At 36.0% G+C, this 22359-nt stretch overlaps 2 protein-coding genes across 2 annotated transcripts; one reads left to right on the top strand and one right to left on the bottom strand.

Annotated features, from left to right (window-relative positions):
• The first annotated feature begins 446 nt into the window (after positions 1 to 446).
• LOC117339163 lies at positions 447 to 7744 on the top strand. Its single transcript, XM_033900597.1, has 4 exons — positions 447 to 786; positions 1600 to 1836; positions 2380 to 2508; positions 2894 to 7744. Exons 1-4 carry the CDS (start codon positions 771 to 773, stop codon positions 2995 to 2997), a joined length of 486 nt encoding a protein of 161 aa, XP_033756488.1. The 5' UTR covers positions 447 to 770; the 3' UTR covers positions 2998 to 7744.
• Positions 7745 to 17271: 9527 nt separating this feature from the next.
• LOC117339859 (cytochrome P450 26A1-like) lies at positions 17272 to 22215 on the bottom strand. Its single transcript, XM_033901566.1, has 5 exons — positions 21942 to 22215; positions 20177 to 20375; positions 19420 to 19917; positions 18684 to 19106; positions 17272 to 18535 (listed from the first exon to the last, which is right to left on the bottom strand). The coding sequence occupies exons 1-5, from the start codon at positions 22064 to 22066 to the stop codon at positions 18167 to 18169; spliced, it is 1614 nt and encodes a 537-aa protein (XP_033757457.1). The 5' UTR covers positions 22067 to 22215; the 3' UTR covers positions 17272 to 18166.
• Positions 22216 to 22359: the final 144 nt, after the last annotated feature.

Below are 22359 nucleotides of genomic sequence, written 5' to 3'. Positions count from 1 at the left end.
CTGAATGGATTTCAATGAAACTGCATACAGTTGTTCTTTGCAACAAGTTCTGGAGACAAGTCGAATTTCAAAGTCGTGGTTTGCGGATCATTCTTAAAGTTTACTACTCCCCACACAAAGTCATTTGGATATCTCTCGGTAGATAAAGGTAATCATACTACATCCAACAACAATTGATTTTATTTCATATTAGCTTGCACAAACAATCATTTTCGGACCTTCGGACTATCGGGCCTTCGGACTATCAGACCTTCGGACTAAAGGGCATTCGGAATATAAGGGTGTCACCTAAATCATAGAAACTTGCATATCTAATGTTAATTCAAGATAAAATATATGTCAGAAAGTTTACACGGTAACCAGACCCCTACTGCCATATCAAATTTGAATCTAAAGTTAAATTTCGCGCGTCATCAATAGATTGAGTTATTCCCCATGTTTGAAACTCTTCAACACAACACTTTCGCGTGTTGTTTACCAATCTGTGCAGGCCTACGAGGTGTTTGCTTGTACCATTTGCTTATTTATTTTCTTGAGGGTCATCTATAAATAGAAACACAAACAGGCCTGTTGAAGAAAGGACACTAAAGTGCTAACCTGGTGTCGTGCTCTGGAAATCCCGGAAGACATTGTCTATGGCAGAAGGTTCTGTAACTGAAGAACTTACCACAATGTAAAATATATAACTGTCATCTGCTGGATTGGAGTGGTATTGCACTTGAAGCAGACAGTACTGTACTAGCAAGTGGACAGCAACTGAGACAATCACGATGGATGTGAAACAAAGTAATGTATTATTACGGATCCATCAACAGTTCAATTGTTAATTTATGAACAGATTTTGAAACATTTGTAAAAAGTAGAGAATGTTAAGGCAGGGACGTATATATAATTATATATCCCTGGTTAAGGCCACCTTCCACTCAGGCTGCTGTAGACCAAGTTTCCTCTGACCCTGACACCATGTCTGGTGTAGAGGTCCTACACCAGAGGTGTACTGGGGGTCCTACACCAGACATGGTGTCAGGGTCAGAGGAAACTCCGGGTAAGGTACTTAAATTAATCTACTCTATTGTTAGGATACATCCGCTTATAAGTTATAATTATAGAGCGGGCGCTATTTTCGGACTCATTTCTATTGCACATATGATCTTAATATTTTTTTTTTAAATTCGTTCAGAAATGGGTTTGGTCAGTTAAAAGGGTTGTACATGCAGACAAATCAAATTACATTGAACATTAATAGATATATATATAACGATTGTATATAACAGGGTTTTTTCTCCTGGCTTTTGGGGGCCATTAATGGGCCCCATTCCCAATTCACGCAATTGAAATTATTTCATATTTAAGCCAAATTCCCAAAATTTGCTGTTTCCTCCTGAAAAAATCTTTCCCAATTCATCAATTTTCTTCCCAAAATGAGACAAAAAGGTCCCTTCCCAAACCAGTGAGAAAATGCCCTGTATAATCACCATCATGATCAACACAAAACAAATCGTACTTGTATAGTTTATTAGATAATACATACAGATGTAATTTTAACTTGGATAACATTATTACATTGTACATAATATACATCATCATGATCTATTGTAGATGGTGGAGAACAGGCACATGTTCACTTTGAGGCAGAACAGGTGAAGGCTCACAACCTTGAGATCCAGCTGAAATATGTGAATGAAGGTCGTATCGAAGTACACCTTGGTTTCCTTCAAATGTTCCACCACTATACAGTCAAATTCTGTATCCGTGACAATCTCAGTGAGGACATAGTGGCAGATCCGTCAAGGAATCTTTATGTCCACCTGAAAGAGTATAGTCCTACAGAAGATGGTAAGACAATATGTTACTAGTGTCATAAATGCATTAATTTCAATTAATTTTGATTCTTTATTTCTTTTAAGGCTAAATGTGGTTTTATACGGCTCTGCATGAATGATTTGGTATACTGAGATATATATACCGATATGTAATAATCCTAACAAGTGTTTAATACCAACTTTAATATTATTTCTATTATAAACAAATATAACATTTGTAAGATACATTTGGTTGGACATTATCTAATGTGACAGTGTTAGACCAGTTTTTTTTATTCATTTTAAACAATGGGTCAGGTACATTTAACTTTGATGAGAGCATCACATTGGGATATTTTTTATGTAGCCTATATATAGCATAGAAAAGTTATACAAAAAATTGTACAATCTGCAAATTGGATGTTAATTGAAATATTGATCATTTGAAATAAACATTCACCTTGGAAGATACATTACTAAATATGTATATATGAGAGATGTGAACTTTAAGCAGATAAACTGTCTTCACGAATTGTATAAATCAGAAATATAATCATTTTGTTTTCTGCCTTTAAAGGTCTTGGCCATAACATAGAGGTGGAATTCCACGCTATCAAAGAGAAGCTGATCAATGAAATATTGACAATCAAGAGTAGCACAGATCCAAATCAAACGCTAGACCTAATGTTTATGGCCAGAGTCTTAGGTATGGATTACCTCCCCTCATTCATGCTCACCTTTTCCAGTCTTAGTAAATAGTTAAAAGTCATAGATCATGTGTAAAATGAAAGCAAATTTAAAATCCTTTTGGTCCGATGGCAGAAACGTTTTGAAAATATTGCAGAAAACATGTCATGCTAAAGTCATCTTGGTGTACATGTGAAATCTATTGTTTCCATTGTGACATAGTTTCATTGTCCTATAATGACATCATAATAGGTTGTATTACATGGTATAACACACTTTGTATATTGATACTGACAGACAAATAAGTGGTCTATGATTTGGTACAACAGTTTTACTGTACGTAGGTTAGATAGAATGTATAAAATAACATGTTATAATATTATTTTGAAATCATCTGTTCACAGGAAAAGGAAAAGGTGTTCCTGCAATCAAGAACGGAATTCACTGTTATAAGGTGGACGCTGAAGATGACACAGATGCCAACAGTGACTGGCAAGGCTTTAACTGAATTTAAAACAACTACTGTAAAGGACAGTACAAGGGAATTTATTTGTCTGTTTTTATATTGGTATTGGAGTTGTAATCATATTAGGTGCATGCTACAGAGACTGTTTGCTGAGACATCATTACTCAACCAAAACTATTATGCTTTCTTTGGGAACCTCGACTTCTGACTTTTTTGCCCAATAAGTGACACTGTCTGTATCTTTAAGTGTACTAAAGACATAACATTTTAGGTATTAAAATGCCAGAGGCTTATGGTGTCTTCGATGTCAGTATTTACATCATTACCATCATCCAAAGTGCACAAAGTGCAATGTGTTGTCTATTTTATCCATGCACAGACTTATAAATTAATAGATATTCTGAGATCCAAGTTTTTATCTTCCCTCCAATTTTTCTTGAGTTCCCATATGTTATGTTATGGAAGTCACTCCTTCGTCATGTAGTAACCATGATTTCGAAGACCGACACAAGCCATGCTTCCCTAGCAACAAGTATGTGTTCTTATCACAACTCTTTGTTTGGTTACTATCTTTTTTGTAATTTATAGTTTTTATTCAGATTATCTGGTTTATTATCTTATGTTGTAAACATTTTTTTGCAAAAACTAAAAAATAAATCTTACGTCCTGGATGTACCTGAGGCAGAGTGTATTCTAATCCAAAAATACTTTTGTAAGGAAACATGATATTCACATGGTTGGATTTTAAGGTATTGCACACCATATTTATTAAGATGAATGTTGAGATATACTGTTTTATGTTTGTATTGCTGTAAACATACTTTTTTGACACACTAGAATTTTAACAAAGATACAGAAGTAGGATAGATAATTGGACTCAGGACCCTTACACATGTCCAATTAAATAAATAAGATAAAGGGTTTTTCTTGACAGATCAGTTGGTATTTTTTTTCAATATTAAGTGGTTATCAATTTTTAGCTGGTTAGCCACATTGACATCCATAGACAGCTAAAAGTTTTTATAAAACAGTGTTGTGTCAATACTAATGAGGATACAACATAGGACTTTAGCACGTGTGATCCTTGTGACAAGACCTTTCCATTGGTACTATATTCATGGAACTGCTGACCTTGACCTTGACCTTAACCTCTTGCATTTACCATACTTATTAACTAAACATGTATGTTTCCTTTTCACAAAAATCATCTTCATTATTAGGTTTCAGTCCTAGGACTTGGATGGTCAGTTGGCTCAGTGGTAACACACTTGCCTTTCTCCTAGATGGCGGAGGTTCAGTTCCTCGATTGGTCATGAAAAAGTCGATTTTCTCCGGGTACTCTGGTTTCCTCGCACAGTAAGACCCCTCACACACTTCCATCTGGGCAACCTAGTGTGATTAATATAAGTTAATATAACTTGTTTCTCATGTGCTGTAAAATGAAAAAAGTTTTATCTTAGTACTTTACATTGTAAAGCTGGGGTGATCTTTCTAGTAGGCTACCAGTCCTCATACTTGCTGTGTTTGATACCTTTCTGCAAAATTTGATACTGAGAATACATTCATGGGACAACTGACCCAAACTCCTGAAAAAAGCTGTGCAACCTAGAACTATGTTTTATATTCTGAACATCAATTTATATATGAGAATAAAACATCAATTTAATAAGTTAACATGGTTACTGCTCTTAGAGATGATTTTTTAGCATTGAATAAACAGTATTAAAATTCTTGATTTAATTAAGTCGCATGCCTGTGTTTATGGTATGTATTATTGCTAGTGATCATTTGTGTTCTTCCTTTTATAGAAATTATACAATTATTTTACTAGAATTGAATTTAAGATACTGACATAAAATGTATTAACTGCTGAATTGTGACTTTTTAGAGAAGAAAACATTGAATGTTTGATAAGATATGATTTTGATGTATAACATGTTTTTACCAAGGACCTATAATACATAGATCTATCACACGATCAATCTGTTGTCCAGTGAATTTACCTGTGTATGTTGTATACACTGTAGTATTTTTTATTTGCTGTGCCAGTAAGATATCAATTTGACTGTATGACATCATAATATGGACAATGACGGGACGCCATGAGTTGTGAATGGTTCAACAAAATGGTTGTCTCTTCTTGAATAACTGTCAAATTGTAAGTTTTCTGAGTTATGCACTGAAAGTATCTTAAATATTTAAGTTTTCATATTATGAAACTCATAAAATCTCATATGAATCAAAAACTCATTTGAGACTCTATATATGTATGTCCCTAATTTCACTTTATGTGTATTATGTTGCTGATTATCTTGATTGTGGTGCTGGAACCAATGAACAGTACATGTAGTAATTTTCGTTATTTGTTGGTATTTTGTATTTGCATATTGGTGCTTGTGTTAATTTTTATCCCTACCACAGAGACCTGAGAAATTTAGCCTCCCAAAACGTCAGAAAAAGTGCTATGTAATTAGGGAAGGTCCAAATCCCTACAACACTGTGACATGGTCGTTACACTTTAGTAAATGCCATACCAAGAGAATATTAATATGTGATTTGTTTTCTAATGACGTTTAAGGTATATAATATTATAGTCTCTGTGTTATGCATTAGTCTTCCAATGCTCTTGAAGTGTTTGCTTAATTTGCTGGAACTGATTTCTGGTCACTTTCAATATCTATAGCACTAAAGGATCAAATTAACCGGTATCTCCATGTCCAGCTATATAGCACTTAGGATCAAATTCCTGTATCTCCATGTCCAGCTATATAGCACTTAGGATCAAATTCCTGGTATCTCCATGTCCAGCTATATAGCACTTAGGATCAAATTCCTGTATCTCCATGTCCAGCTATATAGCACTTAGGATCAAATTCCTGGTATCTCCATGTCCAGCTATATAGCACTTAGGATCAAATTCCCGGTATCTCCATGTCCAGCTATATAGCACTTAGGATCGAATTCCCGGTATCTCCATGTCCAGCTATATAGCACTTAGGATCAAATTCCCGGTATCTCCATGTCCAGCTATATAGCACTTAGGATCGAATTCCTGGTATCTCCATGTCCAGCTATATAGCACTTAGGATCGAATTCCTGTATCTCCATGTCCAGCTATATAGCACTTAGGATCAAATTCCCGTTATCTCCATGTCCGGCTATATAGCACTTAGGATCAAATTCCTGTATCTCCATGTCCAGCTATATAGCACTTAGGATCAAATTCCTGTATCTCCATGTCCAGCTATATAGCACTTAGGATCGAATTCCTGTATCTCCATGTCCAGCTATATAGCACTTAGGATCAAATTCCTGTATCTCCATGTCCAGCTATATAGCACTTAGGATCAAATTCCTGTATCTCCATGTCCAGCTATATAGCACTTAGGATCAAATTCCTGTATCTCCATGTCCAGCTATATAGCACTTAGGATCAAATTCCTGGTATCTCCATGTCCAGCTATATAGCACTTAGGATCGAATTCCCGTTATCTCCATGTCCAGCTATATAGCACTTAGGATCGAATTCCCAGTATTTCTATGTCCAGCTATATAGCACTTAGGATCGAATTCCCGGTATCTCCATGTCCAGCTATATAGCACTTAGGATCAAATTCCTGGTATCTCCATGTCCAGCTATATAGCACTTAGGATCAAATTCCTGTATCTCCATGTCCAGCTATATAGCACTTAGGATCGAATTCCCGGTATCTCCATGTCCAGCTATATAGCACTTAGGATCAAATTCCTGTATCTCCATGTCCAGCTATATAGCACTTAGGATCAAATTCCTGGTATCTCCATGTCCAGCTATATAGCACTTAGGATCAAATTCCTGGTATCTCCATGTCCAGCTATATAGCACTTAGGATCGAATTCCCGGTATCTCCATGTCCAGCTATATAGCACTTAGGATCAAATTTCCTTAGGTTATATATCCATGCTGGATTCAGGCCCGATTTGAAGGTGTTCAGTGTAGGGGAAATACATCTGGAGAAGGACTTTTAGAACATAGTTATATAGTCTATACACAGGCGTCTACATCTGGATAGTATATATATAGGAAAAAAATATTAGCCCCACTCCTATGATATTAGTGACAGAAGTGGCAAATATACTATGCAAATGCCTGTGGTCTATTGGACTGTCTGACTGAAACCGGAATTCTAATTTCACTGCTGTATCTGTAGTACAGGGTGGTCGGGTGGCACAGTGGTAACACACTTGCCTTTCACTTAGATGGCCGGGGTTCGAATCCCCGAATGTGAAAAGGTTATAGAGGTCACCTGCTCGACCACGTGGGTTTTCTCTGTGTCCCCACTAAGACCCCTCCTCCGCTTCCATCCGACTAACAAGCGTGATTGATATACGTTGATAATATACCGAGGTAAGTTGAGTCTGAAGGGTTGTCTGTCTGTTAACGAAACCAACACTATGTTGGAAGATAGTTGTAGACTCGCAAATCCCCAACTCACCTTCCATATATATATTTAATTTCCATATATATATATTAAATTTCCATAATGTTAAATCAGAGACGTATATACCTGATATACAAGTCTCTGGTTAAATAGATCAAATCAACACGGAGGGTACAATTACGGTATGGCTATATGTAATGGTCGCGGATTAGGCTTGCGAAGTCCTTATGGTTGGAAATGTTACGTCGGTACTTCGCTGCAATTCATGTCTATTTTATATGATTTTGTAGTTTTATCAATTTTACGTATATTAACGCCATTGTGTGGATTTAAATAACTGAATAAATTTATCAAATTTTATATAATCATTTGCGATATTTTTGTCGTTCATTGAATTGGTTGGAATCATACCAGCATGCGATAATACCGGGCATGGTGGATATGGCTTCCAGCATTATTTTTTCGGGCATTATACAAATAGATCGTCAGAGAATTATAACCTTTCTCTTACTACTACAAGGCGATTCGGAATCCAACAAGAAAAACTACATTAATATTGCAAAAGTATATTTTTAAAAAGCAGCCACACTGTGATGAGTCATGATAACTTGCGTCCGATTAATTTCTTTTCATATTTTAAATTTAACGGGTCTCACAGTATCGGCTATGAATTAATGCTCAACGATTAATTACATATAGCTGCCTCATAGATCACATTTCTATGATTACGATTAAATGATGTGAGGAAATATTTCCTAACACTTTTCATTGTCTTGGCTATCTTGTCAAGTTTCTTGTGACATAATTTATCCGCCGGGAGAAACTATTGGCGTTGCTCCATTCATGAATACCAGAAACAATTACAATACAATGATATTGTGTTCGAGTGTCGCACATCATATTACAAATGTACAATGAGTTACAGTAAAAACATGTTAAAAATTAGCATGATGTACAGCCGTATTCGGCTTCTCCGCCGCTATGTAGGCTCTTTAAATGTAAAATACCAAACCTTTATCTTTATATAACAGTGCCTATGTAGACATTAAAATATTCACAAGTTTTGTTCTGATTATATATCATTGGAGTGCGCGTCTATGTGTCATCATAAAACATAAAGATTTCGATGAAAGTATTACAAACGCCTCCGCAGCGTCCTGACTTTAAAAGATATGTCAACTTTTTAAGGAAAAGATGATTAACAGAACCGATTTAGTTTTAAATCATACATAATTTACATCTTGACACATTTATCGTATCATATCAGTGATTCAGGGTTTTAAAAGTATAACACAGAATTCTCACTACATGAGTACACATGTACATGTAGTTATTATGAGCACAGGGTTAACAAGTACAGAAACAGAAATATCGATCCGGGAGAACTTTAGGAGAAATGGGGAGAAATTACAGAATGTATTGTGGTATATTTTATTATTTTTATAATACATGTATGTATATATTTCATGAACCAAGTCCCAAACGAAGATGTGTTTCTGAGATTTAATAGCTATTTTCTTGGAAATTCACATATAGATAGGTACTTCGTTTATACGAGAATAAAGTGTAAAACAAAAACAAAAGCATGCACTCCTACTGAAAAAAGAATAGAAATATAATAACATCATTTTTCAATTAGCGAAAACTTCAAACTATATTTTGATATAAATTTCACACCATTTGAACTTCAAATGAGCATACGAGGGGATTGAGTCACTAGTAATACCATATAGTAAAATGTTTAGTTGTTGGATTCCATGAAGATTTGAATATCCTGTCGTAATTGACCCAGGCAGAAAAAATAGTTATATGTAAGTGTTACGCAGACATTCGTATTAATTTCATTAAACCATATTATTATAAAAACCCTATTGTGTTTAAACTTATTCAATTACTCAAAGTAGAGATATAAAAGAACTTAACAATTTAGGAAAATATTTATCACTAGCAAATAAACGTAGGAAAGATTTGTTATCAAATTTTAATTAAAATATATTCATGTTCGACTTATTAGATTAATATTATTTTAATTGTTACATGTTGTTCTTTAAGACGGTTATATACACTATAATATATATCTGATTATCCAATAAGTTGTAAAACTTACGGAATAAAGTTGAATTGAAGTTGGGTCCTAAATACAGTTTCAGGGGAGTTATGATTATAAACCAAGTTAACATTGATCTATGACAGAGAATTGTATATCTGGTATAATGTCGATCATTTACCTATATAAGAATTTAATATTTTATTTATTTCATTGAGACCACGATAAATCATATCAATAGCACATTGCTTCTAAATTTAGTTTTCACAAGTGTTATGGGATACAATAGATGTTCGTAAAGTTTGGAAGAGCGTGGAGGTCAAGCGAATAGTTCAAACTGTCATCCCCGTTAGTCTTAACACTTTTAGGGATCTAATGGTCCCTTACGTGTCGGAACAGCAGGGGACACGATAGCCAGAGGTCATCAGCGGTCAGGCGTGATCACTATCATTGGAGTTGGACGGGAGTGGCCGGAAAGAGTGGTCAGTTTCATTGTAGAAATTTTGGAGGGGAACAGATGTTCTAACGGACGATCCTTTGCTGACCGATGGCCTGAGAGACTGGACAAAGGGGTTAACATACCACCACACAGGTTGACCCTGACTCACTGACCACAAGTATGCAGTCAAAAGATGCTATAATTATACATTTCACCATCCCAAAATTTACAGAACCATAAAATTGTAGGCAATGAAGTCATGTTCAATTTCTGTAAAAGAGTTTTACTTCATACAAATACCTGGGCATAAAATGTTCTAAGTCTGATTATTAGATAATTTTACAGCAGTATAGTATAAATACCAATTTGATCATGAAGGTGGTAAGACTTTGAGGGAGGGTACATATATAATTAATATACTAATGTCTGAACGGTATATTGGGAGACTTGTGATAATCAGCGCAGATATTACGGTAGCAAAATTTGACCCTGGTGGTGTGCTGCTGTAAAACGCCTATATGAATATGATAATATGTAATACATTTCATATATATTATGTAACAGATGAGCGATGCTCTGGCTTCTTTGGTAATTTAGTTTCCATGTCAGAATGGTTCAATATAAATATATTCTATGTACTGTTTCTGTGTATAGAAGTGATCAAGAAAAATATAGCCCGCGAAAATGTTCCGGCAAATAAAAAAAAATGGCATTTTTTATAAAATTTGGATGAAAAATAAACGCTGGCTGACTAGATTATCTAATATGATGTGCATACAGTTTTGAAATTATTAGTATTCACAAATTTGCTGCCATTTCATTACTTTTTTTATAAAAAAAAAAATGGGCTTCTCTGTGAGGTTGTGAATCGCCGTGGTAAAGGACGTGCCGGTGTAGTATCTAGACCTGATGTGACCTTACACTGGCCTTCCTATGACCCGAGGGGCCCTACTCCGCGAGGGTCCCCTATTGTTCTGATGACGCGCAACGCGGAAGTCGTCACCCTTTGTGTGTCCAGTTGTCACTCACGATCACTGACCATTGGTGATATAGCACGTCACACTGGTCAGTACTCAGGTGATATGTTAGGTAGCACCCACAAATGACCACCGGCCAGGCAGCGTAAAATGATACCCCACAACTTGATGTGGAGAGAAAATATCTAAATTTAGATCTTCTGATTTAAAGCTTCCTACAGACACAGGAAGATGGAATAACGTCCCTCGATACGAATGTTCGTTTTATGCAGAGAACAATTAAGCTACTCAATCAGAGACGTATATACAAGTCTCTGACTCAATGTAAAAAGAAATTAACCTAAATTAATAATCAGAATAATTAGAATTATACAATATTGTATGTTGAATTGCGTAATGTTTACTCTGTTCATACGATGTGTTTTTGTTTTGTTTACCTCTTGTTACACATGTGTACGTGTAGCGAGATTGGAATAAAAATCTTGGAAATCTTAAATTTTTGACAATCTTACTAATGACCACCAGCCGGCGTAATGTAGCACCCTAACAATTACAAACTGTGACATGGTATGGAATAAAGCCAAATGGTTATATGCAGGCAGAGACCTCTATTAACCCGAAACGATCTCTGATACAGGCTTTTATTGGAGAAAATTTCCCGAGTAGACATATTTTCAAGTGTACCACAAAATCAAATGACATTCTCCACAAACAATAGAAATTGCTGAACTTGCCTTTAGTTGAAACAAGAAATATCTTTAAAAAAGATTAACGGCATAGTTTTAATACTGGTGGTTATAATGTTAACCTGTTGGTGAAATAAATTAACGAACTAATTAATAAATGCACAGTTTCAGCACGGATAACAAAATTATATCAGTTTGAATCATTTTAGGCGACAATAAGAGTGCATTTGAATCAGGAATATAATTTTATTAATGTGTCATTTGAATAGATACATCCACTTATTCAGCTTGCATTCAATCTTAATTTTGCTTCGTCTTTAACTGCATATCTGCATTTTGCATTTACCGCTACATTGACCAATCACATACTTCATCTTGACCAGTAACGCCACCTTTTGCGTCATATCCGGGGTCAAAAGAAAATTATACGACTATGCCGAAAAAAAATCACTTGATTTTCGATTCGCCAGACCAGTACACAGGGACCCTCAAAAACAAGAAAACAAAAACAAGTCTGAAAATGTTCTATACCCAGTAGGGAAGGTCCAAATACGTAGACTGGAAGACATTCCCAGGTCCCTGTGGACCAGTGTTGTAATCTTTGAATGGCTTTATTTAGATTCTAGACTCTCCAATCGGATTAAAATACATGATATGATCTATGTTTTAATAACATTGACACTCTTGGATAGGAGGATGCAAACTAAAAAGACAATAAAGGACGGCGGATACAAGCATCGTTTACGTAAATAACAAAACGATAATTAACAATTATTTAAATAACCTTGGAGGACCAGCTAGGCCACTTTCCCTCAATATTATACTGACAATGTCTAAATAACCTTGGAGGACCAGCTAGGCCACTTTCCCTCAATATTATACTAACAATGTCTTAATAACTCGGGAGAACCAGGTCGGTTTCCCTCAGTATTACACTAACCAGGTCAGTTTCCCTCAATATTATACTGACGCTGTCTGAATAACTCGAGAGAACCAGATCAGTTTCCCTCAATATTATACTAACCAGGTCAGTTTCCCTCAATATTATACTGACCAGGTCAGTTTCCCTCAATATTATACTAACAATGTCTTAATAACTCGCGAGAACCAGGTCAGTTTCCCTCAATATTATACTAACAATGTCTAAATAACGCGGGAGAACCAGGTAAGTTTCCCTCAATATTATACTAACAATGTCTAAATAACGCGGGAGAACCATGTCAGTTTCCCTCAATATTATACTAACAATGTCTAAATAACTCGGGAGAACCAGATCAGTTTCCCTCAATATTATACTAACAATGTCTAAATAACTCGGGAGAACCAGGTCAGTTTCCCTCAATATTATACTGACAATGTCTAAATAACTCGGGAGAACCAGGTCAGTTTCCCTCAATATGGTACTAACCAGGTCAGTTTCCCTCAATATTATACTAACCAGGTCAGTTTCCCTCAATATTATACTAACAATGTCTAAATAACTCGGGAGAACCAGGTCAGTTTCCCTCAGTATTATACTGACAATGTCTAAATAACTCGGGAGAACCAGGTCAGTTTCCCTCAATATTATACTGACCAGGTCGGTTTCCCTCAATATTATACTGACAATGTCTAAATAACTCGGGAGAACCAGGCCACTATCCCTCAATAATATACTAACAATGTCTAAATAACTCGGGAGAACCAGGTCAGTTTCCCTCAATATTATACTAACCAGGTCAGTTTCCCTCAATAATATACTAACGATGTTTAAATAACTCAGGAAAACCAGGTCAGTTTCCCTCAATATTATACTAACAATGTCTTAATAACTCGGGAGAACCAGGTCAGTTTCCCTCAATATTATACTAACAATGTCTAAATAACGCGGGAGAACCATGTCAGTTTCCCTCAATATTATACTAACAATGTCTAAATAACTCGGGAGAACCAGGTCAGTTTCCCTCAATATTATACTAACAATGTCTAAATAACTCGGGAGAACCAGGTCAGTTTCCCTCAATATTATACTAACAATGTTTAAATAACTCGGGAGAACCAGGTCAGTTTCCCTCAATATTATACTAACAATGTCTAAACAACGCGGGAGGACCAGGTCAGTTTCCCTCAATATTATACTATCCAGGTCAGTTACCCTCAATATTATACTAACCAGGTCAGTTTCCCTCAATGTTATACTAACAATGTCTAAATAACTCGGGAGAACCAGGTCAGTTTCCCTCAATATGGTACTAACCAGGTCAGTTTCCCTCAATATTATACTAACAATGTCTAAATAACGCGGGAGAACCAGGTCAGTTTCCCTCAATATTATACTAACGATGTCTAAATAACTCGGGAGAACTAGGTCAGTTTCCCTCAATATTATACTGACAATGTCTAAATAACTCGGGAGAACCAGGTCAGTTTCCCTCAATATTATACTAACCAGGTCAGTTTCCCTCAATATTATACTAACAATGTCTAAATAACGCGGGAGAACCAGGTCAGTTTCCCTCAATATTATACTAATCATGTCAGTTTCCCTCAATATTATACTAACAGGTCAGTTTCCCTCAATATTATACTAATCATGTCAGTTTCCCTCAATATTATACTAACAGGTCAGTTTCCCTCAATATTATACTTACCAGCTAGGCCACTTTCCCTCAATATTATACTAACAATGTCTTAATAACTCGGGAGAACCAGGTCAGTTTCCCTCAATATTATACTAACCAGGTCAGTTTCCCTCAATATTATACTAACAATGTCTAAATAACGCGGGAGAACCATGTCAGTTTCCCTCAATATTATACTAACAATGTCTAAATAACTCGGGAGAACCAGGTCAGTTTCCCTCAATATTATACTAACCAGGTCAGTTTCCCTCAATATTATACTAACAATGTCTAAATAACTTGGGAGAACCAGGTCAGTTTCCCTCAATATTATACTAACGATGTCTAAATAACTCGGGAGAACTAGGTCAGTTTCCCTCAATATTATACTAACCAGGTCAGTTTCCCTCAATATTATACTAACAATGTCTAAATAACGCGGGAGAACCAGGTCAGTTTCCCTCAATATTATACTAATCATGTCAGTTTCCCTCAATATTATACTAACAGGTCAGTTTCCCTCAATATTATACTAATCATGTCAGTTTCCCTCAATATTATACTAACAGGTCAGTTTCCCTCAATATTATACTAACCAGGTCAGTTTCCCTCAATATTATACTAACAATGTCTTAATAACTCGGGAGAACCAGGTCAGTTTCCCTCAATATTATACTAACCAGGTCAGTTTCCCTCAATATTATACTAACAATGTCTAAATAACGCGGGAGAACCATGTCAGTTTCCCTCAATATTATACTAACAATGTCTAAATAACTCGGGAGAACCAGGTCAGTTTCCCTCAATATTATACTAACCAGGTCAGTTTCCCTCAATATTATACTAACAATGTCTAAATAACTCGGGAGAACCAGGTCAGTTTCCCTCAATATTATACTAACGATGTCTAAATAACTCGGGAGAACTAGGTCAGTTTCCCTCAATATTATACTAACCAGGTCAGTTTCCCTCAATATTATACTAACAATGTCTAAATAACGCGGGAGAACCAGGTCAGTTTCCCTCAATATTATACTAATCATGTCAGTTTCCCTCAATATTATACTAACAGGTCAGTTTCCCTCAATATTATACTAATCATGTCAGTTTCCCTCAATATTATACTAACAGGTCACTTTCCCTCAATATTATACTAACCAGGTCAGTTTCCCTCAATATTATACTAACAATGTCTTAATAACTCGGGAGAACCAGGTCAGTTTCCCTCAATATTATACTAACCAGGTCAGTTTCCCTCAATATTATACTAACAATGTCTAAATAACGCGGGAGAACCATGTCAGTTTCCCTCAATATTATACTAACAATGTCTAAATAACTCGGGAGAACCAGGTCAGTTTCCCTCAATATTATACTAACCAGGTCAGTTTCCCTCAATATTATACTAACAATGTCTAAATAACTCGGGAGAACCAGGTCAGTTTCCCTCAATATTATACTAACGATGTCTAAATAACTCGGGAGAACCAGGTCAGTTTCCCTCAATATTATACTAACCAGGTCAGTTTCCCTCAATATTATACTAATGATGTCTAGAAAACAGTCCTCATTACTTTTGAATGTATATTTCCGCACATACGTCTCTGATTTCCGTAACGTTTTTGTTTCTAATTACACATAATTACATTAGATTTTTGTATCTGTAAACGCTTTCTGCATTAAGTAATTATACTCATAGCTATAGTTTTTATGACGGTTTTATTGATAAAAAGTATATGTATCTTAGCTAGCAGAGAGCTGAAGAACTAATAGGTCACTGGATGTAGTACGGACGGGCGAAGATGAGGGGAGGGGGAAGGAGGGAGGGGGCGGTCAGTGAGTGTTATGTAGATATCCTGCTGAGCATCACTTACGGTCAGCGTCTTACTGATAATGACCGCTTCAATTACATGACCTCGAATATACTGACCACTCTGTTATGCTTGACCTCCCCAGCAAGATTGGCCTACTAAGGTCAAATGATAACATCTTGTGTTCGTCATCAGATAAATCGGCTTGTAAACAGACTTTTAAATAAACGGGTTGCCATGACATTCCAAAACACGCTACACTAGTTCGTTACCCTGAAACGTTAAATTTGATATTCAGTTTCAGTGAAATGTATCATTGTATGATTTCATCTTCAACATAATGTCTTATTAAAGTCAAATCTAATGATATTGATGTTTATAGTATACCTTCTAGTGTATCTTATTTTTGTTTGCGCAATATACATGTACCATTTGATAATAACATAGCCATATTAGTACCTTATAATAGTTATATATGACCATAGCTCGTATTTCTTTTATGCTTATTTAACCCAAAGGCCTTAACCTTTTACTGATATTTTTAGTAGTACACGTACAATAACTATATATGTTAACAAATAAACAAAACATACCTCGGAATAATAGCATACGAAGCCTTTTGTAAGTCAAATTGTAATTCATTCATGGATCAATATTCATCCAGTACTTAGCCAAATTATATAAGAATTCCTATCCAGTATTAAGATGTCTGATATGATATACAGTGTATAAAAATCTCATTTAATTTTCTTAATAAGATATCTTATATACTTTATGAGATGCCTTATATAAAATATAAGATATCTTATAAAGAAACGCATATAAGATATTTAAACGATATCTCGTAAAGGATACAATTACAAATGTCGAAAGAATACAAATAATAGGGAGAACGCTGAAAATTACTTTAGTTGATCCGTGTTACTAAGGGCCTCAAATGTGTTCTTGTACGCTGTGTGAATCAGTTATAGTTAGATATATTGAACTAAACGTAATTATCATCTACAACAGAGGATATCTACGTACGTACGAACGGACTTTATGTGATAGCAAAGTATGAGAAAACTTCGAAATAATTTTTTTTTTCAGGATGTCAGTCAAGGTCATGGTCATAGTTACTATTGATAAAAAAATCTTTTCACCCGCCTCTGTTGCGATTTGCTTTTTAAAACATTGTATATTGACCGGGTATGGGAATACTTTCGAACACCTTTGTGTTGATTGAAACCCATAGTACCATTAGCATACTCACAAGTACAGGCAGATACTAATTCATTATAGAGACAAATCGTTATGGGGTTGACTGTAATTTTAAAATTTAAGATAACAAATAGGTAGCATTCACAACATTTTATTACAAAAATACAAAATAACAACCATTTTCTATAAAGTGATAATGTATTAACAATGTAAAGTAGGGATAGATAGAGAAAGTATTAAGTTAGAGTGGATTTCTATACAAAATCTTAACAATTATCACCGGTACTCACAAACAAAAAGTACACGTATACGTTATGATTGCTGCCTTTGTTAATTACGTCCATCACATAAATGTACATATATTAGTATTTACATTTCCACTTCAAAGTCCTGTATGGACAATAACAGAAGAAAATGCAGTCACAGGGCTATGATTGCGATTGAATCAGTGTCATCTAAATGTGAGACTCCCGCTTTGTGTAACGCCACGCCTTCGTCAGAAGCAAACATTTTGATGATGGCAGATTGTTTCGGGAATGACGTCGACACTTGCGGTACCTCATATGAATTACCGCGTGTCTCCATTACCGGAAGTTAGCCATTTTGACAGACTTTAGTTTGGTCATGGAGTGGACCAGACAATTGTCCGTTAAAATGTCTAACGAGTGGTGTTAGGACCAGAGGAAACTCGGGTCAAAACACATTGTACAGAACATCGAGATACATTATGATCATGAATATATTATACATCATGCATACAGTGCAGATTGCATACATTGAATTGTCCAGACATTATTTACCTTGCATACATCGTATCGTCTGTATAATATGTATTGTATACTCCAGGATGTACTTGTGAGATATACGGAACACAATTAATATACAAACAAAATATTGTACATATTTAGAAATCACATGCATAATTATAATGAATATTTTACAAGTGACGTCATGTCTTGCATTAGGGGGCATTGCTTTTAGTCCAATATAATTGAAGTACATATAACGTAGGTATAATGTACGTATTTCTCTATGAGACGGACACTACACAGTGAGAGACCGCTGTCTCATCTGGTACAGTCCCTGAAAATTGCATTGGTAGATTGTCTGTAGGGTAGGGGATAGGCAGACATCTCATTGGGGGATCGGTGTTTGGGACTGTCCACGAGGATGATCGTGCAAGCTCTATTGCAAACGTCTTCAGAACCAGTAGCGCAAATTCTTTCCCAGCACACCCACGCTTTCCTCCTCCAAATACCAAGAAGTGTTGTCTGTCGTCAACATCAAGATGGCTCCATCTTTCGGGATCAAACTTCTCCGGATTTTCAATGAACTCTGAAGATTCGTGAGAATCTCGTATGGAGTAAACCACAGTCCAGTCCTTTGGTACTTGGAACCCCTAAAAACAAATCATTCAATTGTTACAATAGACAAAGCAATTATTAATATATTAAATCTAGTGACATTTGCAGCGTTCAATTATACCAAAACATAGTAATAGTCTATATATGTAATTAATATTCTTTAAATAAAGGTATGTTTCTTACCTCAATCTCAAATGTACGGAGAGCCTTTCGGTAACCTCCACCGATAGGTGGCGTTAGTCGCAATACTTCCTTCACTACATCCCTGGTATACCTGAGCTTGTTTATTGTTTCGTATGGAATGTCTACATCGAGGCTATCCGTCAATCCGTATCTAGCAAGTTCATCGACAATCTTCAGCATCACCTCTGGGTGTTTGGTTAGTTGTAACACTAACGTACATGCGGCGCTTGAGGTCGTCTCGTGACCAGCAAATAAAAGTTCAAGGCCAACATCTTTCGCCTCCTCCAATGTTAGTTTCTCCTCTCCTTCGATGTCCATCATCAGACTGAGAGCGTCCATGAAGCCGTGTGGTGACCCTGATCCTTGCTTCTCTTTGATACACTGTTCTATTTTTTGTAGGAGTGCGTCTCTCGCCTTCATACCCTGTTACACAAAAGACAACCGGGATAGAAATGTGCACCCAGGAAATGCATTGTTCTATGACATTTAGGGTGGGAAGACAGTTTCAACACCCGATTTAGTCAGCTAAACTTATTGATTTCTTTACGAAATAGGATTTTTTAATCATGCATGGGAACTGGTTGCACGGCCTTTATGTAACACTACATGCAATGCAGAGGCCATATTTCGCCTCCGAATGACCAATTACCACGTAATTTGTAAATATGCAATAGACATGTAAATTTTTCTTCAATATGTATGCATGTTTTTTAGGACTTGATAATTGAATACGAACCTTATATAGGCCAAGTCCAGGAACGCAAACAGGTAGACTAAACAGACTTCCGAGAAATGTCTCGAAATGTCCCATCAGTCTGGCTTTCTCTGGTCGGTCCATGTCGATCCCCAATAGTACACGACAGGTGAGTTCAAAGTTCATACTTCGGAACTCTTTGTAGCCTAAGATATTGGTCTTTTCACACCAACTCCTAATGTAATCCCGCACCACATCAAGAACGACAGGTGTGTATGAGCTAATGGCCTCGTGGGTGAACGCTCGCAGTATGGCCTTCTTTCGGATGGAATGAGTGAATCCCGTCGAAGATGATAGACTTCCATCTCCAAGTAACATCCGAGTACTTCTAGGCCATTCTGTTGTCACTCTGAAGTTCTCGCCCGCCATTATTTGCTTGACTCCCTTTATTCCAACGATTCGAATAGTGGGCTTCCCGAGCATGTGAGTCCGGTAAATGTTGCCGTGCTTTTTCCGCTTCTCATCAAAAAACTTTCTTCCCTGAAGAAAAAAAAATGGATTTTAAAAATAGTTATACTAATGCAACGCTATAGATCTACCATGGTATGGTAGAATCTATGTTATTTTATGCTATTGTCATTTTGATACTTAAATGGTTTTGCACTTTAAACAAATCTATTTTCCTTATGAAACAAGACATAATAAATTCTATGTTCAACTTATACCGTAGAAAATCGCCATTTCGCGTTCGATAGAATATGAATTAACTTGGGAAAGTATAATGTAATGACTTGCCAACCTTGAAGATGAAATGGAGCGTTTCTCCGATGACTGGGAGACCAGAACTTCCGGGAGGTAGCGGAAGTGAACATGATGGGTCACGTGAGCACCAGACGTTTATATTCCAAAGTAATGTTGAGACAGCAAGCAAGATGACTGGGCAGACAATGGGAAGGATGATGACGTCTAAAATGTACACCAGTAGTATGATCGAAGATCTGAAATATAAAGGCATGGTTGTTATAACAATTCGTGACGTCAGAGTGGTCAGTCCTCAGACGTTATTTAAGTATTAACTTCCTTCTTTGGAAATATATTGCCCTATAATTCTCACGGGATTGAGACAAATTGAATAACGCGCCAAGTGATTAATTTGTCTGCAATCCCGCGAGAATTGTATGACAATAACTTTCAGTTTGATATTCATACACCAATGGGAATTATGTGAAAGCTATGGTCTGATAACTTTCCATTAAAAAAAATTAAGATCATTTAGTGACAAAGCAGAGCAAATGGAAATTTATCATTATTTTCTATCTTATATCTTTTCAATGAATTTCAGACTCTCGACGATTTATACGAATACAATTTGGTATATCATTTAACACACTTATCCGAAAGAAAGAGAAACATATACATAATTATAGTACAAAAATATTTAAAACACATTCAATGTTAATCGGTCTTCATATTATAATGAATGAGATATATCATAAAGAAAAACAAAGAATATATCTTTTATAATTCGTGTATAAGGTTATGGTACCCTTCCGATTTTCCCTCTCACGAGAATATCGTCAGCTATCCTATTTAATTTGTTTGCATCAAGCAGGAAATTTAAGATATATATCATGAACTTGATACTATTTTGTTAAGTACAGGATCAACATAGGCCAATGAATGGTTACTTTAGGTTACCATTCTCTCTCTCTCTCTCTCTTTCTCTCTCTCTCTCTCTCTTTTTTCTCTCCTTTGGGGTTAATTTAGTCAAACAAGGTTGGGGTGGCGTATTCGCATTCCCAGACCCCCCTCAGAGAATGATCTTTGTGAATGATATGGCTGAACTGAGCATATCAAATTTACAATCAGCTGTAATTGAGCCGGAAAACTTGCATGTCCATTGAAAAAGTAACATTAACATACGTGTACAGTAAGAAATAAGTATGCGTTTGATGATATTATGCATGCTAGTTTACACATAACACTGACAGCAAAGTAGCAGTATTTACGTCACAGCTACGTCACTACCGAAATGATGAAATTTCCCCTTGGGCATCGCATGTAAACTGTCACCTTTGGCAGGTGACGCGATCGCATTCAGACAAACGATTTTTGCGTGTACTCTTTTGTTGACGTCATTGATCAATGTACATAAACTGAGGTGTGTAAACCGTGTTCTAGATGTAGACAGAAAAATATCCAGATCATCTGTTACATTATGATTCAATTTTGAAAAAAAAACAACTTTTTTTTTCACTATTTTTTCATATTATTAGGGAACTAGCATAACATAGAATATTTTCAATCGCCATCCTTGGTATTAAAAAAATGAAACCTAATTACCATAAAATGATTCTTATGTCTACGTTTTGTCGATTTTGAAACTAATTTTAAATGTCGATTTTCTTTGATGGAAATATCAAATTTTAAAATTGTACCTAATTTGAAATTTTCTTGAGTAAAACATATGCAAGAGTAAAACAATGTTGGTTTAATTTGAAAATAAATGATATCGTTATAGACAAATTTAATCAGATCTGTGTTATAAATGCATAGTAGCTTACCTTGGCGCGTCCAAATGATGGTTCGTGTTAATAAGATAAGTCCGGTCTGAACAGTTCCCCAAGCATCTGGATAACACAATACTGGAGTTCATTCTTGGGGTATAAAACAGAGAGACCTCGGACATATCTATGCTGGATTATCGTATTATACAAAACTGACTTGTAGACTAACTGTTGTTGGCCGGAGTAGTACAACTGTTGGGTGGCCGGAGAGATTAAATTAGCGGATCAACTGACCACTACTGACCATGCACTTTTACTATAATAACTGAACTCAAAAGACCGAAGTTCTATTTATATGGGGCTTTGGCCAGGTATTGGTCAGTTCGTGGCCTGACCGGGTGACAGTGTTACAACCAGCCCAGCCTACGTAATCGGACCAATCGTAAAACATTCATCATCGCTACCAGTGTGATGG

Source organism: Pecten maximus, chromosome 12 (genome assembly GCF_902652985.1).
Source record: "Pecten maximus chromosome 12, xPecMax1.1, whole genome shotgun sequence".
Lineage (NCBI taxonomy): Eukaryota > Metazoa > Mollusca > Bivalvia > Pectinida > Pectinidae > Pecten > Pecten maximus.
Note: the sequence above shows the minus strand (reverse complement) of the source record. Positions and strands in the feature narration are given on the sequence as shown.